Source organism: Mauremys mutica, chromosome 3, assembly GCF_020497125.1.
Source record: "Mauremys mutica isolate MM-2020 ecotype Southern chromosome 3, ASM2049712v1, whole genome shotgun sequence".
Classification (NCBI taxonomy): domain Eukaryota; kingdom Metazoa; phylum Chordata; order Testudines; family Geoemydidae; genus Mauremys; species Mauremys mutica.
Window position 1 is genome coordinate 49274061 of NC_059074.1, and position 15307 is coordinate 49289367.

Genomic DNA, 15307 nt, shown 5'->3' on the forward strand with positions numbered 1-15307 from the left:
ACTGGTAACAGGATAAACCCTTTTAATTTCTAGGTTGCCTGTTTGAAACCAACCCATGTAGGTAGTGACGAAAAGTGGTCATCATCTGAGGATGTTGAGGCCTATATGAAATATGTAGAACTCTTTTTAGTTTTTAGTGGACAGTTCTTTCTGGGTAATAAAAACCACTGCTATATTCGGCATTGACACAGTCATTGGTAGTGTGATAAAAAGCGGAAGACAAAATGGACATAAAGACTGAACTAACTTAGAGGTGTATTGATAGTACATTGTGGAGATTGTGATGTAACTTCTCTGTGCTTAAGGGCTTGTCTATACATACAGGGCACCGCTGCAGCTCGTCTAGTGAAGACACTCTATGCTGATAGGAGAGAGCGCTCCCGTCAGCATAATAAAATCACCTCCATGAGAGGCGGTAGCTATGTTGGTGGGAGAAGCTTTCCTGCCAATATGGTGCTGTCCGCACCAGTGCTTATGTTGGTGTAACTTATGTCACTCAGAGAGGTGGTTTATTCACACCCCAGAGCAACATACCTTATGGCGACATAAGCTGTAGTGTCGACATAGCCTAAATAGAGCCTCATTTTCTGAGGCTGTCAGTCTAGAATTTTTAATAATAAAATTGCTTTATTTTAACTGAAGAAAAGAAGAAGAGTGGTGGAATGTGGGTTTGGCTGGAAATAATAAATGGGGACATTTTCAAAGGCACAAATGGAAGTTAGTCACTCAGCTTTTTTACCTCTAATGGAGTTGAACCTCTTAGCTGCCTTTTGTGCTTTTGGAAATATTCCCCAAAATATATTATTGATGGCATATTTTATTCTTTTCTGCAACTACTGAGAACATATTACAGATGATGAGAGCAGTGGGGGAGTAACTTTTCCCTGGACCTTGTTAACTAATTGTTTGGTTTAAAGTGCTTCATTCCTGCGAAGGAATGCTCACATAGGAGAGGATATGACCTTTTTTTTAGGTAAGTGGAAGTAACCAGTGAAACTTGGTTCAGATATTAAGCATCTTGATGATGATACTAAGACAGTGTACTAATTAAACATCCTAAAATTAATTATTTCCTTTTTTAGTATCACTGCAGGACAAATGGAAAGAAGTCTTCAGCAGAATAGCACATAGCTTTATAATTGGTTAAATGAATAGCATGGAGCCAACTGACACTTTCCTCTCCTGAGTATTATGTCTTTGGTCATAATGTAGATACATTTAATCTTTGTAGAACCTTTTATTTTAATTGAATTACAGGATATCTTCAAAGTGGCAGTGGCTTTCTTTTGGCAGCTATGTAAATATGAGCAATTTCCTCTAGCTGAAGTAGGGACTTGGTATTGTGTACTTTTAAAGAACATTGCAAAAAGACAAATTGTAAAGAACTTTAATACAGATTATTTGGCTTTGTCACCATCATCTGGTTCATGTTAACAGCCAGCCGACTCTCATGCAACCTGGGCCTGGGGCTGTTGTGCTGACAGGAATATCGAGTGGTCCCCATGCCCCAGGAACTGTGATTGCAATGTAAAAAAGCACAGTCAAGAGATGAGGCATATCTTGTGGCAACTTCAATGAAGAGGAGCACACCGTGTTGTGACTGTCATGATGGGGGACTCTACCCTGGGAAGCATTGACTCTGAACAAGATTTGGGCATCATCATGGAGAATCAGCTGAATATAAGTTCACAATGTGATACTGTGGCCAAAAGAGCTAAAGGAATTCTTAGATCCATAATCAGGGGAATCTCAAGTAGGAGTAGACAGGTTATTTTACCTCTGTTTGCCGCTGGAATACTGTTCTAGTGTCCACAATTCAAGAAGCATGTTGATAACTTGGAGAGGTTTCAGAGAAGAGCCAAAAGAATGATTAAAGGATTAGAAAATGTGCCTTACAGTGGTAGACAGAAGGAGCTCAATCTGTTAAACTTAACAAAGAGAAGGTTAAGGGATGACTTGACTACTGTCTGTAAGTACCTACATTGGGAACAAATATTTGATAATGGGCTCTTCAGTCTCTCAAATAAAGCTATAACCCAATCTAAAGGCTGAAAGTTGAAGCTACACAAATTCAGACTGGAAATGAGGTATACGTTTTCAAGATTGAGTGCAATTAACCATTGGAACAATTTACCATGGGTTGTGGTGGATTTTCCATCACTGACAATTTTTAAATTAAGATTAGCTGGCCATAGTCAGATGGCAACTCCAGAAAAGCAGGCAGAAAGGCCAAAAATATCCAGAAGGATGAAAGAGGAAAGAAAAAAAATATAACATCTGAGAGGTATTTGTCTTCACTAAGTCACTACCTCCTCTCCTGATGAAGAAGAGTTTTCAGATTCAGGCTCTGACCAAGGCATGGAAAAAAGGCAGTAACAGTGATCTTTTCCCTCTCCCTTGATAAATTTGAAACATTATGCAGAAAGGTTGCATCTACAGCCAGATCCAACTGGAGAAGGCACAGATGGACAAACCTAGGGGCAAACACCCGCCTAACAAATCTTTGCCTGGGGCAACAAACCTGCTGCACCCATCCTTTAATGTGATCATGGAGGAATGGCAGTTTTATCCATGCAAATTTAATTGTTTGTTCCATGATGACAAGGTGGTATTAAAGACCCCAGAATCTTTCTTGTCAAAGAGGAACCCATCTTTCCGTCTCCCCAGAGGTCATCCTCCTTGGATGCATAAACTGGGGAAGTAGAGAGGTTATTTTATCTCTTTATGTGGCACTGGTGCAACAGCGGCTGGAATTCTCTGTTCAGTTGTGATGTCCATAATTCAAGAAGGATGTTGATAAATTGGAAAAGATTCAGAGAAGAGCCATGAAGATGAGTACAATATTAGAAAACATGCCTTATAGGGATAGACTCAAGGAGCTTAACAAAGTGAAAGTTAAGGGATGATTTGATTACAGTAACCCCAGCGTAAGATGCGACAGACCTGTACTCATTAAAAGCCTGATCCAAAGTCAATGGAAAGAATGCCATAGTCTATAATGGGCATTGAACCATTGTAAGAAATAAAATTTCCCTGACTTTTCCACACATATCCTCTGCAGCCATTTTTGGGTCTCCAAAAAATAATTAAGGTGCAGCTGCAACTTGCTTTGCATTTAATTGACTCTTGAACTAAAAATTCAGTGTATTATAGATTCTTAAATTTTACAGAATATTACAATGACAAAAAAATCCACAGAAACATTGTTAGCAGGGATGCATTTTCTACGGAGAATAAATAAATAAATACAGCCTCTACCACAATACTTTTTTGTATTTCTACAACATAGCTAAATGAAACTGGGGGAGGATAATAAGGTAACTTAAATAATAATACAAGATGGCATTTGTATGATCCATCTGGATCAAGATCTCGTCTCTGAGGGGTTATTCATGGTAATTTAATTTTTTTGAATGAGTATTAAGAATGTCAATTGGATTGGTCTATGCGGACCACAAAATGGATGCTCTGATCAAACTATCTTATGAGGTCCATCAAAATAGGGGTCCTTACTGCAAAATTCTACAAGTCTGTATGCAGTGAATTAAGGGGAGAGGCTTTTATCTGCACTGAAACTTTAAACATTTAGTTCTCAATCTAGAATTTTGTTGAGCATTTAAAGTTTTTTTTTTTGTTTGTTTTTATTATAGGTGGCTCTTTATTTTCCTACACTCCTCCACACTTGCTTGTCCCTTGAACCTCTCTTTCATTGTCCCTTCACCTCCCCATTCCCAGAAAGTCTCTTGCCTCCCACATAACATCCAGAGCACCTATGTTGCTTTTTAATAAATCTTGGAAAACTAATGTTTTCTGCAGAGAAGAGGGGAAAAATTATTTTTTGCTAATATTTAAAAAAGGTAGGCGGGATGACCTGGGTAACTATAGGTCAGTCAGCAGATAGTGATCTTGGACAAAATAATAGAATGAGTGATGTGACTCTATTTTATCCTTTATTTTTTATTGATGATTAATACCAATCAGCATGCTTAATGGAAAAATGTCCCTGTAAACTTGATATTGTTCTTTGACAAGATTAGAATTTGGTGATAATAACTGTGCTGATATATTATTAGACTTATATATGGTGTCTAAGTAACACCCAGTATTCTGATTTGAAATTGGAATTACACAATGTCAGTATGGCAAATATTAAATAGATTAAAAACGGTCTGAGATCTCAAAACATAATTTAATAGGGAATCATCAATGAGAAGTGATGTGTCTTGTGGGTGGGGGAGGCCTTTCAGGGCCTGGCTCTCTGCCCAGTGCTATTTTGTATTTTTACCAGTGATATGCAAGAAAAATGCAATAACATTGCTGACAGCTTGCAGATGACCCATAGATTGATGGAGTGGTAAATATTGATGTGGGCAAGCCATTAATAGAGGGATGTGAATAGCTTGTGAAATTGGGTATAGACAATCAGCATTTTTTTTTTAATAAGGGAAAATTAAAGGATAAGAATTAAGAAGGGCAATATCATTCTGATACACGTGATTTTATGAACAATAGATCTTGCTGAACAAACGTGATATCATTTTTTGTGATTACAAGTTTGGTAGGCAACGGTAAATCTTTTGACATAATATATTTGGACTAGTGTAAGAGACAAGGTAGGTGAGGTAATCTTTTATTGGATCAACTTCTGTTGGTGGAAGGTACAAGCTTTTGAGCTACACAGGACATTCCTTTACTTTTGGGGAGAAGGAAATCCGTTTTTGAGCTAAATACAAGTTGAGGCAGATTGTCAAGTATAAGGGGTAAAGCATGTTATAGGAGGCCACTTGAAATGAAGTAGATCAGCGGTTCTCAAACTTCACTGCAGTGCAACCCCTTTCTGACAACAAAAATTACTACATGACCCTAGGGGTGGAGGGGGGTGGAGCCAGAGACCTTGGGCTTCAGCTCGGGGTGGTGGGGCCCAGGCGTTGGCTTCTGTCTCAGGCCCCAGTAGGTCTAACGCTGGCCCTGGCGACCCCCCTAAAATGGGGTTGTGACTCACTTTGGGGTCCCGAACCACAGTTTGAGAACCGCTGAAGTAGGCAGTTGAGGATTAGATTGCTGTGCATAAAGGCTTTGAAGTGGGCAATTAAGAGCCAGCAGGCAGTGGGGTATGTTACAAATTGTTTTAATGAACCAGTGTCCCTGTTGATTCCATGGTTAGTATCTCTGAGTTATGAATTTAAGTTTCCAAACTCACCTTTTGAAGATGTTGTTGTGCAGGTTTCCTTTGAGGACGTGTATTGAAAGATCAGATATGGAGGAATCACTGGTTTTATGGCTCATTACAACAATTTGTAACACATCCCACTGCCTGTTAACCCTTAATTGCCCACTTCAGGCCCCTCACACATAACAATGTAACCCTCTATTGCCCACTTCACTTCAAATGCCGTCTTACAGCATGCATTATCCCTGATGTTTAACCATCTGTCTCAACTTGTATATAGCTCAGACACTGATTTCCTTCCTCAAATTTGATCCTGAAGAAGAGCTCTTTGTAGCTCAAAAGCTTGTAGCTTCCGCCAACAGAAGTTGGTCCAGTAAAATATATGACCATATCTCTCTCATATCCTGGGACCAACATAGCTACAACAACACTGCAGACAACTATGGATTTCTGTAAGGCATCTGAGTATTTTTAAATTTATTAAAAACTAGCTAACTGACTTCAAACTAATTGTAAATGGGGAATACTCATCTAATGGTTGCATTTCTTGGGGGTTTTCACAAGGACCTGTCATTGGCTCTGTTGTTTCTGGAAGAAAACAAAAAAATAATCACTGTAGAGTTTGCTGATGATACACAGTTGCTGGAGTGGTAAATAATTAAAATAGCAGGTCAGTTCTACAGAGTGACCTGGATGACCTGGTAAGCTGAGATCACTTGTACAATATATTTTAATACACCTAAATGCTAGGTTATACATCTGGGAACCAAGAATGTAGGTTATCCTTACAGGATGGGAGACACTACAGTATTTAGAATACAGTTTCTCAGAAAAGGACTTAAAGCCATGATGTGTAACTGACGGAACATGAGTTTGCATGTGATGTGGTAGCGAAGAGAGCAAATGGGATCCTTTGATGTATAAGCAGGAAGATACCTAGCAGAACTAGGAACTGTTATTGTGTCTGATTCTGGAGTCCACACTTCAAAAAGAATGAAAAGCCTGACATAACAATAAAGCAAGATGAAAGCTAATTAATTAAAAATAGAAGCCTTGATGAAGGTAAAATGTTAATCTGCAATAAGCATTTTATTGTGCCATTGCCAAAAATATAATTATTTTAATAGATCTGTTGCTGAACATATCTTATATGTTTAGGCTATCAAAATCTTTTGGGTCATTAGACTTCTCCATATGTAATTACGTTGCCTTTGTGTCATTTTTCTGACTGAATCTGCGCACAGCTGTTTTCCTTTACAGATAATGCCTATGGGGAGATATCGGGCTGCTTTGTCTATATCTTGGTATAATCTTAACCCTGGGAAGTAATTCGTAGATGATTTATATGATATGATGGACACAGTGGTCACATCACTTGTGTAGAGGGGATTCATTCAGATACTACTTATAGCATATAGTTTCAAGCCTTTCCCATGGTGTCCAGGAGACTATTTTAGATGTCTTCTTCAGAGTTTTTATTCAACTCTTCCTTTCTAGCAAAAGGAAAATAACGTTGTGGTTAAATCTTTGTGAACTGCTTAGGTATTTTTCTGTTTTGTAGGTATTTTACTTTTGGTCAGCAAGCTAGTTACTGTATACTGTTCTGGGGATCAGCTGGACTTTCCATATATGCAGTTTTGTAGAGGAGAGATGTGGAAGAGCAAATACAACTTTTAGATAATGTTTTCACCTCTTAGCTCAGAGAGCCGAGAAACTACATGCCTAGTTTATCTTGGATTGGGAGTATTTGGATTTTTAACACATGTAGCAGCTTTTACAGGATGACGAGCTTAATCACCAAAATCTCCAAGAAAATACACACAGATATTTAATCACAGCCTTACTTAATGTTTCAGCATTTCGGGGTAGGACTGTTTCTGTAAAGCATTATGCAAAAACATATTGTGCTATATAAATATTTTAATGATGTCTGTGTCAAGCTGTCTGGAGTAGCTTCTAAGCATGAGTGCCAACCTGAAGGCAGACTGTCAAGAAGCAGGGCACAAACCCCAAATTGACTGAGTTCTATACTTAGATTTTACCAACGAAGTAACAAGTGTGAACTCCTCAAGCACTATAGTAGTCCAACCACAGACAGTTCTCTTGGGTACTTCGGTCTATCCTGCCATCCAGGCAAGCTTGCTTTTGTGATAGATGGTCCCTTACACCAAAATTCACAATAATTTTCAGGTTACTCCCAGTCCCAAAGGATCGCTTACCCCAGGTCATTTGCACCTTAGACCTCACACCAAAGAAAACGCTTATAGCCAGTTCTATAGTGAATGAACTAAAGGTACGTTAACTAGGAAAAAGAAATGAGTTATTTACAAGGTTAAAGCAGATAAACACACACACACAAATGAGTCCAGTTCCAAAAGGTCATAGAAACTGCTGTGATGTGCAAGCTTTCTATGTCCTCTAGAGCTGACACAAGCCAAGCAACTTGGGGATCCCTTGTTTAGAAATATTGCCCTCTCAAAATTCCAAGCAGCATAGTGATACAATTCCTTCCTGTCATGGATTTTTATTCCCTTCTCCCAGAGTTCATACTGATGGGTCAGCTGTTTGCACCCCTCTCCTCTTCATGGGTGTGTTGTTTGGGCATCAACCTTTGATAATTCACAATGGCTCATTTGGTTTCAATGGGTCTTCTTGAGTGCAGGACTAACACTTTATTTTAATTAATGCTTCTTTCCTATTTCATGAGTTACACATTAGAGAGGTTTACAATGCAAACACTCAATATAACTTTATACCATGTGACACACATGTTATAAGTGAGATCAATACATTCAGCATCCTACAAGCGTTTCATCAAGTCTAAACACATTCTTATAAACTTAACATCTATTTTATCAGTGCTAACCCACAGGGTGAGCCAGATTGGTTTCCAGCTATGCATTTGTCAGTGTTGAGTGAGACCTAGGGGCCTTGACATAAGCTGGCTGCACACAAACCTAAACTAGTAGGCCTCGCTACAGGCTTACTAGCATTGATTAATGTCCCTTTCAGGGTTGATTGATTTTTATATCACCAATTTGAGACATGTTTTAGATTAGCAAGCAGAAAACCTTGATTTAAATAATTGATCTTAATGTGTTCTGTTATAACTTACTGTTTTCCTTAAGAGAGAGGTTCCCATTGGTTGGTATAACCATTAAAACATTGATTTGATTATTTACAATTAAATATAGCTTTTATATTAGTTTAACAAAAGTATTGGAGCATAAGCTTTCGTGGGTGAATACCCACTTCCATCTGACGAAGTGGGTATTCACCCACGAAAGCTTATGCTCCAGTACTTCTGTTAGTCTATAAGGTATCACAGGACTCTTCGTCACTTTTTACAGATCCAGACTAACACGGCTACTGCTCTGATATATTAGTTTAGTACATCTTACTAACCAGAAGGATGCACTATAGCTATACATACTTATTTAAGCAAGTATATAGCTTTAGCTTAACGAATATTTATTTAAATTTTTAATTGCTAAGTTTTTTTGTTATATTAAAAATGTGTTTATTATTTGAATAACTTTTTAGTCATCATTTGTGTCAACTTGCATCAGACTGGAAATTGGAATTAAATTAACCACACAAAATTAATATCTTTAAATTGTTTTGTTTGTGAAACAAATCTATTTCAAATATGCTGGATACATAAGAAAAAAAATAAAAATTATTTCTGCTAAGATTTTCCATGTGACAACTGAAAGTACTGACATTTGGGGGGGAAACGTACAGTGCCAGATTTCACTACATTGTAAAGATGGAAAATGGTACAGATACTTAATGCAGTATAGTGTATAGTGCAGTATATAGTGCCATGTCTATAAAGTTTGACCTTAAAAGTTAGCTGAATATATTTTGCCCCTGATTCCGCAAATGAAGAAGCAGACTGTAACTCATTAAATGTGAAAAGTCATTGATTCAACATTTTATTTATTTATTTAAATAATTGTAGTACATTGTAATGAATTTAGGCCTTAACAATAGTTGTAATAAATTCAAATGTGGTTTTTAATATTTTTTTTAAATAACCTTTGTCCTTCAAAAGACATGTGATTTCACACTATGATCTGCAGTGGAAATGACTGGGGGAAAAAGTGGAAAGGAAAACCAAACTCAGAGTACCTTTCAATGCTTTCTTTCTGATTCACACTGTTACACAAATAATCAATGTCTGCATGAATGTCTACACCGGGATGTAAGAAAACCCTGCGGCTGGCCAGGTCAGCTGACTCTGACTCCCGGGTTTTGGGCTCCAGGGTTGAAAAATTGCCCTGTAGATGTTCAGGCTCATGATGAAGCCCAGGCTCTGAGACCCTGCTAGTGTTGAAGGTCCCAGAGCCAAACATCTACACAGCAACTTTTAGCCCTGCAGTCTGAGCCCCGCCAGGGGGCTTCTATCACCATGTAGATGTACCCTTAATTGAGCTTTGTCCTCCTCTGAATTCTTCCCACTCATGTTTCACTGTTCAGATGTTTGCCAGGTAACACTTTCTTACCAGTTTTGTGGTGATCTTTTTGTTGGTCCCCTAGTTATTTTGTCTTTTTTCCAAACTGAAAGGATATCATACTTATTATTACTGAAAACATAAACTCTTGATTAGCTAATGTAAAGAAATGGAATCTAAAATGTATAATCAGTTTAAAAACACAAATATTTTTGTTTTAGATTAGCAAAGAAGTGAAAGAAAAACTTGCAGTCCAACTACTAAATTCAACTCCTGGCCTCAGTGGAGCTAAAGTAGAAGAACTGGAATTTTATAAGGTAAGCTAGAGCTGATGGAAATTGTGTAACAATACCTAGTATAAATGTCACAATTGCATGTTGTCTCCACCTCCTTAAACTAGGGATCTAAAATGTTAACTGGTAAGCATTAGTCTAACCAGTTAACCCACCTTACCTGTTAACTGCATTTCCCTAGCTTGCTGATGAGAATATGCAGAGTCCACTAAAAAAAAATCAATGTTACTTGCCTGTAACCAGAGGGCTTTGAGATGAGCCTCTGCATATTCACACTCCCTCCCCACCTTCCCTACATCTTTGGAGTCTTAGGTTAGAAATTCCTGAATTAGTGTCAGGAATTGAAGGGTTGCTGGGGCCACTTTCCCTTTTATACCTCAGAACCTTCTAAGATGGGAGGGGCGACTGGCCCCAGAAGGTACTGGAAGCTTGCGGCACAGGTCCCACTTGATCCCACAAATATGCGTGTATATAGAGGCTCATCTCGAAGAACTCTGGCTATAGGCAAGGAACATTCATTTATTTATAACTTTTATTCTACCTGTATATTCTCTTAATGATTTGGAATCCAAAGCCAAAATTTTTAAAGTTGGTTGCCTAAAGGTAGATACCTAAAATAAGTAAGTGGCCTGACTTATTTTTTTCCCTGTGTGCTGAGAGTAGATGCCAGCTTTTCTGAAAACTTAGGACATTTTTATTTTGAAAACTTTGGCTTCAGTTTTTGAGAGTCTTTATTTAAAAACAAACCTTTGTTTCCCGTTAGCAATTCCTTTGTGTACTCTTGAATTGTGTGGATGCTGTGTAACTATAGACTCTGTTAACATGACACTTCTCAGTTCAGTGCTATTCTACAGTTGGTTTCTTTCTCCTCCCATCTCAAATCCAGGTTCCATTACAGGAGGCTATGGATTTGTTTAGAGTAAGAAGAGTTTACCTTCTGAATGCCTTCACATATGTGCCTCAAACGGACATAGTTGCAATTGTTTTAAATAACTACAGAACCAAACTGTCTAAGGCCCTTGCGGTAAGTACCCGTTTTTTCCTAGCTAGTTTTGTACCTTTGGGACCACTTGTTAATTAACTCACTGCACAATATCATGAAGCAGCTGGTCAGAACATTTCACCTGGTGAGTGTCAGTCTGAAAAATTCCAGCTAAACATTATCAACATTTGCATGCCATGCTTAAAGTAAAATAAAATAAAAAAAGACTTGTGAGGGTAAACTGAAGGAACTTAATTTTAAGTAAAATGGAACCTTCTGCCAGGGATATTGTTAAGGCAATCCTTTTTAGACTGTTTAAATGAAGATGCTCATTTTTGATACCACTAGGTTGTGTCTCAGTAACTCCCTTCTTTAGGGCTATGATTACAGTACAGCTTAAGTTGACAAAAGTTATGTTGCTCATAAGCCACCCCTTTGGGTGACATAATTTATGCTGTCCACACCAGTGCTTATGTCAGCAGAAGAGCTTCTTCCATTGACGTAGCTACCGCCACTTGTTGGCTGGAGTAATTAAGCCGATGGGAGAGCCCTCTCCCGTTGGCTTAGAGCGACTACACTAGAGAGTTCTCTAGTGTAGCCTTAGCATAAGTTGTGTTCTTACACAACAGGTGGTCCTGCCCATATCTCCATCCCAAGGGTTTAGCAGTAATTTCTGATGTGGAAAGTAACATAACTCTTACTGAAGATGTTAACCCTGGACGCGACTACCTTTTTTTGGTATTACTTTATTTTGCAGCAATTGTAGGTGTAGATAGGAAGGAAATATTCAGGGAGTGATCTTAAGTGAGAATTAAAGTAATACTAATTCCTAACTTGTACCCTTACAACTCCTTTTCAGACAAAATAGGTTCTCACTGATGTAGGAGGATTTCAGAGACCTTAAACCCTCCCCCTCCAATGTAATACTGGAGCACCAAACAAAAGCTACCCCTTTTGTAATGGCACCTCTTTTGTCTCCACTCAGCAATACCATTGCATAAAAAGCCCTACAAGCTATACCTTGAGGTAATTTGTGCTTCCATGGTGTGCCAGGAAAGAGCGGGGAGGATTAGAATCATAGGATTAGATGCTCTTGGAATATCATTCTCAGTCCCATCAGCTTGTAGAGGGACCTGGGAGAGCAGAGTCAAATTGCCTAATCCTGGCTCGTATTTAGAAGCTAGATCTGACCTTAAAATCTGTGAATCTGGAGAGTGGTTGAACATAGTTTAGGTTTTCTTTCTTTCACCCCCTATGACAGTGGGATGCACAAGGGGGGAGGGGATAGCTCAGTGGTTTGAGCATTGGCCTGCTAAACCCAGGGTTGTAAATTCAATCCTTGAGGGGGGCCATTTGGGGATTGGTCCTGCTTTGAGCAGGGGGTTGGACTAGATGATCTCCTGAGGTCCCTTCCAACCCTAATAATCTATGATTCTATGCAGTCTATGTATAGCATTCCTCTGTCTCTTTTTGGTTTGAATTTTTGCATCCTGGTGTTGCTCAGTCTGTTCAATTTGAATGAGTAATCAGAAGTGATAGCAGCCTTCAGAATAAAAGGAGAGGATTGGAAAAAGAGTTTCAAAACCTGGTTTCTGTTGAAAAAACAAACAAATAGTAACTGTTCCTATTCCCAGTAACTTGCACTGCCATTATAAGGTGAGATGGGCCCTGGCCCTACTGCAATACAAATGTGTGGTGAAGAGATCAAATTAAAAAATTGATTTACTTTAAAATATTTATTTAATTTTGCCACACCTCTATAGCCAACCTTTCCTTCATCTTAGGTTTTCTTTTCTTTTCTTTTTTTTTTATTGCATGCAATCACTTCCCCTCTATTCTACTTAACGAGGCTTTGGGAATGGAAGCCATTGAACATTGTATTGTATTAAACTTTGTCACTAAGTATTTTAAACTACCATCTATATTTGTGTGTTTGTTTTAGAGGGTGGGAAGACTGAGAATTAAGGATATTTCATTGCAATAAAAATAACCAAGATGGTAGAATTTAGGAATTGCTGTTATGGAGGGGTCCTGATTATAGATAATATAGAAAATAAGAGGATATGCAAAATGCTAAAATGTTCTTAAAGCTGTTTTATCCTTAAGTTATTGGTATGTTAAACTCAAGTTAAAACTTCACCAAATATTACAACATTTTTGTTTAAACTATTAAAGGCACTCAATGAGATCACTGTGGAAGAAGATCTGTTTGGCATGCAATTTTTTCATTATAGTAGTTCAAGTTTGTAGTCTGATACAATCTGCAGAAGGAGGTATTTGTATTTAATTAACATATAGTGATATATTCTTGTGCTAATTCTGCCATTAATGTTGTACAGTATAATTGAAGCCAGAGGCATCCTTATTTTAGTCAGTGAGTAACATTCTTGAAAGCTAAGAAGCAGTCTAATTAAAACAGTTTGCCACAAGTGCAATAGTTAAGTGATAACCATTGAAACCTTTTTGCTTTTTCAAAGTCACTGCAATTTTTGAATAATGTTGGTAATCAAAATGTATAACTGCCTTGTTTTTGTTTGGTGTTGGAGAATAATCTCACATTTTGATAGATATACTATTGCTGTTTGTGATATCATCCGATTTGAATCTTGGTTCTCTTGTATCAAGCCTTAAACTGATTACTTTTTAGTGTGGATTGAAAAAGACTGTGTACACATGAAGCAAACCCTTAAAGGGCACTAACTCCATAATTGGTATGAATTCTGGAGTTCTCTTTCAAAGCATGCTATGTTTGGAGCAAATTGAGTCAGTGCAGACTATTGTTAGTTTGTATACAGTGCTACTGGGTACTACTTCGGCAGTCCTCCAATTCCTGTCCCACGCTGCTTTGTGGACATCTGTGACCGACCTGACGGTTTGTTTGTGTGCCCTCCACCACTCTAGGGCCAAGCTGATTCGAAGCAGCTGTCTGAGGCATGTTGTATGGCTTCTTGAGTAATATTGTAGTAATTTTGATGTATCTGAATCCAGGAACAAATGGGCAAATTCTGGCCATTCACGTTTTTAATCACGGGGACCAGAAAGGAAGCATGGGATGGATGGAGCGGAATTATGGGATTTTGGGGCTTTTGACCATCAAGTCCCAGAATTCTGTTGGCTTTCACCTGGCTGTTGCTATGAATCCCCAAAATGTACAGCAAGACGCATCCCAGAATACACATGACTCAGCAGTGAAGCGAAAGACCATGGGATATCCGCCCATATGGTTTATGCTTAGTGTGCACCTAGCCCATTATGTGTACACACTGACGCAAATTCCAAGAGGGGGGAGCAGCTCTGTCTGCATGCTGTTAGTGCGGCATACATATTGCAGACCATCTAGTGTGCATCAACTCAGTGTAGACAAGACCTAAGAGAATTTGTGTGAGTATTTGGTGAAGGTAAAACTACTACCAAGGGCACTGTATGGTTACCTTCAGATGGTTCTTGCAAAGTCACTAGAGTTCTATTTTGATGTACTTTAAAACTGAATTTGACTGTGTTTAAATAGATTTCATTCTGCAGTTATTTCAAATTGTCAGCATGAAAAAAAATGAAGATGCACTCTTAACTGTTAAATTGGAAACACTTCTGATTTGATTTATTTATGCTCTAGACCCTCCAATAAGATTTATTAAGAAATTGAATGTTTAAAATAGGATAATGGTGGGATTGACTCTTTAAATGCATGTAATTTTAGCTTAATATCTAACTTCTAACTTATGGCACAATTCATTGTATTGTTTGAAATCATGTGAAACAAAACACTGAAAATGAAGAGAACTATAGTAAGCTTGGTGCAGCCTAACTGTGCATCATTAAGTTATTTTGAAACTTTAAATTGTTAGTATTGTAAGAAAGAAACTGACATTTCCATTAGGTGAAAGCTCCTTTTTGAGAGTTTAACGTTGTTGGGATTTTGTGGTTCCCAGTGAGTCTGATGCTGGGCAGAATCAAGGGACTCTGATTCGATGCCATTCAGTGCAATGCGATTCAGTTCGATTCAACAAGGCTTTATTCAATATGTGCACAAAAGGAGAGCCCCTTGTACAAAAAATCAGGCGGAGTCCCTCCAGCAAGGAGCCCCTCCCCTTGCTATTTTATAGCGCATGGCACTTATATAACAAGTTACATAACATGAACCTCTAACCAATCAGAGTTAACCTTTCCATATATGGGTTTGTTTATCACATGCTCATAGTTCTCTATTCCACATGCTGAGCTCAACTCCCTCCCCCTGGCCTTCTCTAGAATTTTCCTAGGCTGGTGAGCCACAGCATGCTTCCCTATGCATAAGCACCCTGCAAACCACATTTTATCCAAAATGAACACAAGCATACCCTTCAACGTCTTGGCCATTTCAAGTGCTCTTGAGCTAAAGCTTCACATGAGTTGAAAACTTGGATAC

At 38.3% G+C, this 15307-nt stretch overlaps 1 protein-coding gene across 1 annotated transcript in view; it reads left to right on the forward strand.

The window, feature by feature from the left end:
• The window catches only part of PRIM2 (DNA primase subunit 2), a 271221-nt gene that overhangs the window by 47150 nt on the left and 208764 nt on the right, over positions 1-15307 (forward strand). Inside the window, exons 6-7 of the mRNA XM_045008402.1 lie at positions 9849-9944; positions 10807-10944. Of these exons, the coding sequence (XP_044864337.1) occupies positions 9849-9944; positions 10807-10944 (234 nt within the window). The remainder of the gene's footprint in view (positions 1-9848; positions 9945-10806; positions 10945-15307) is intronic.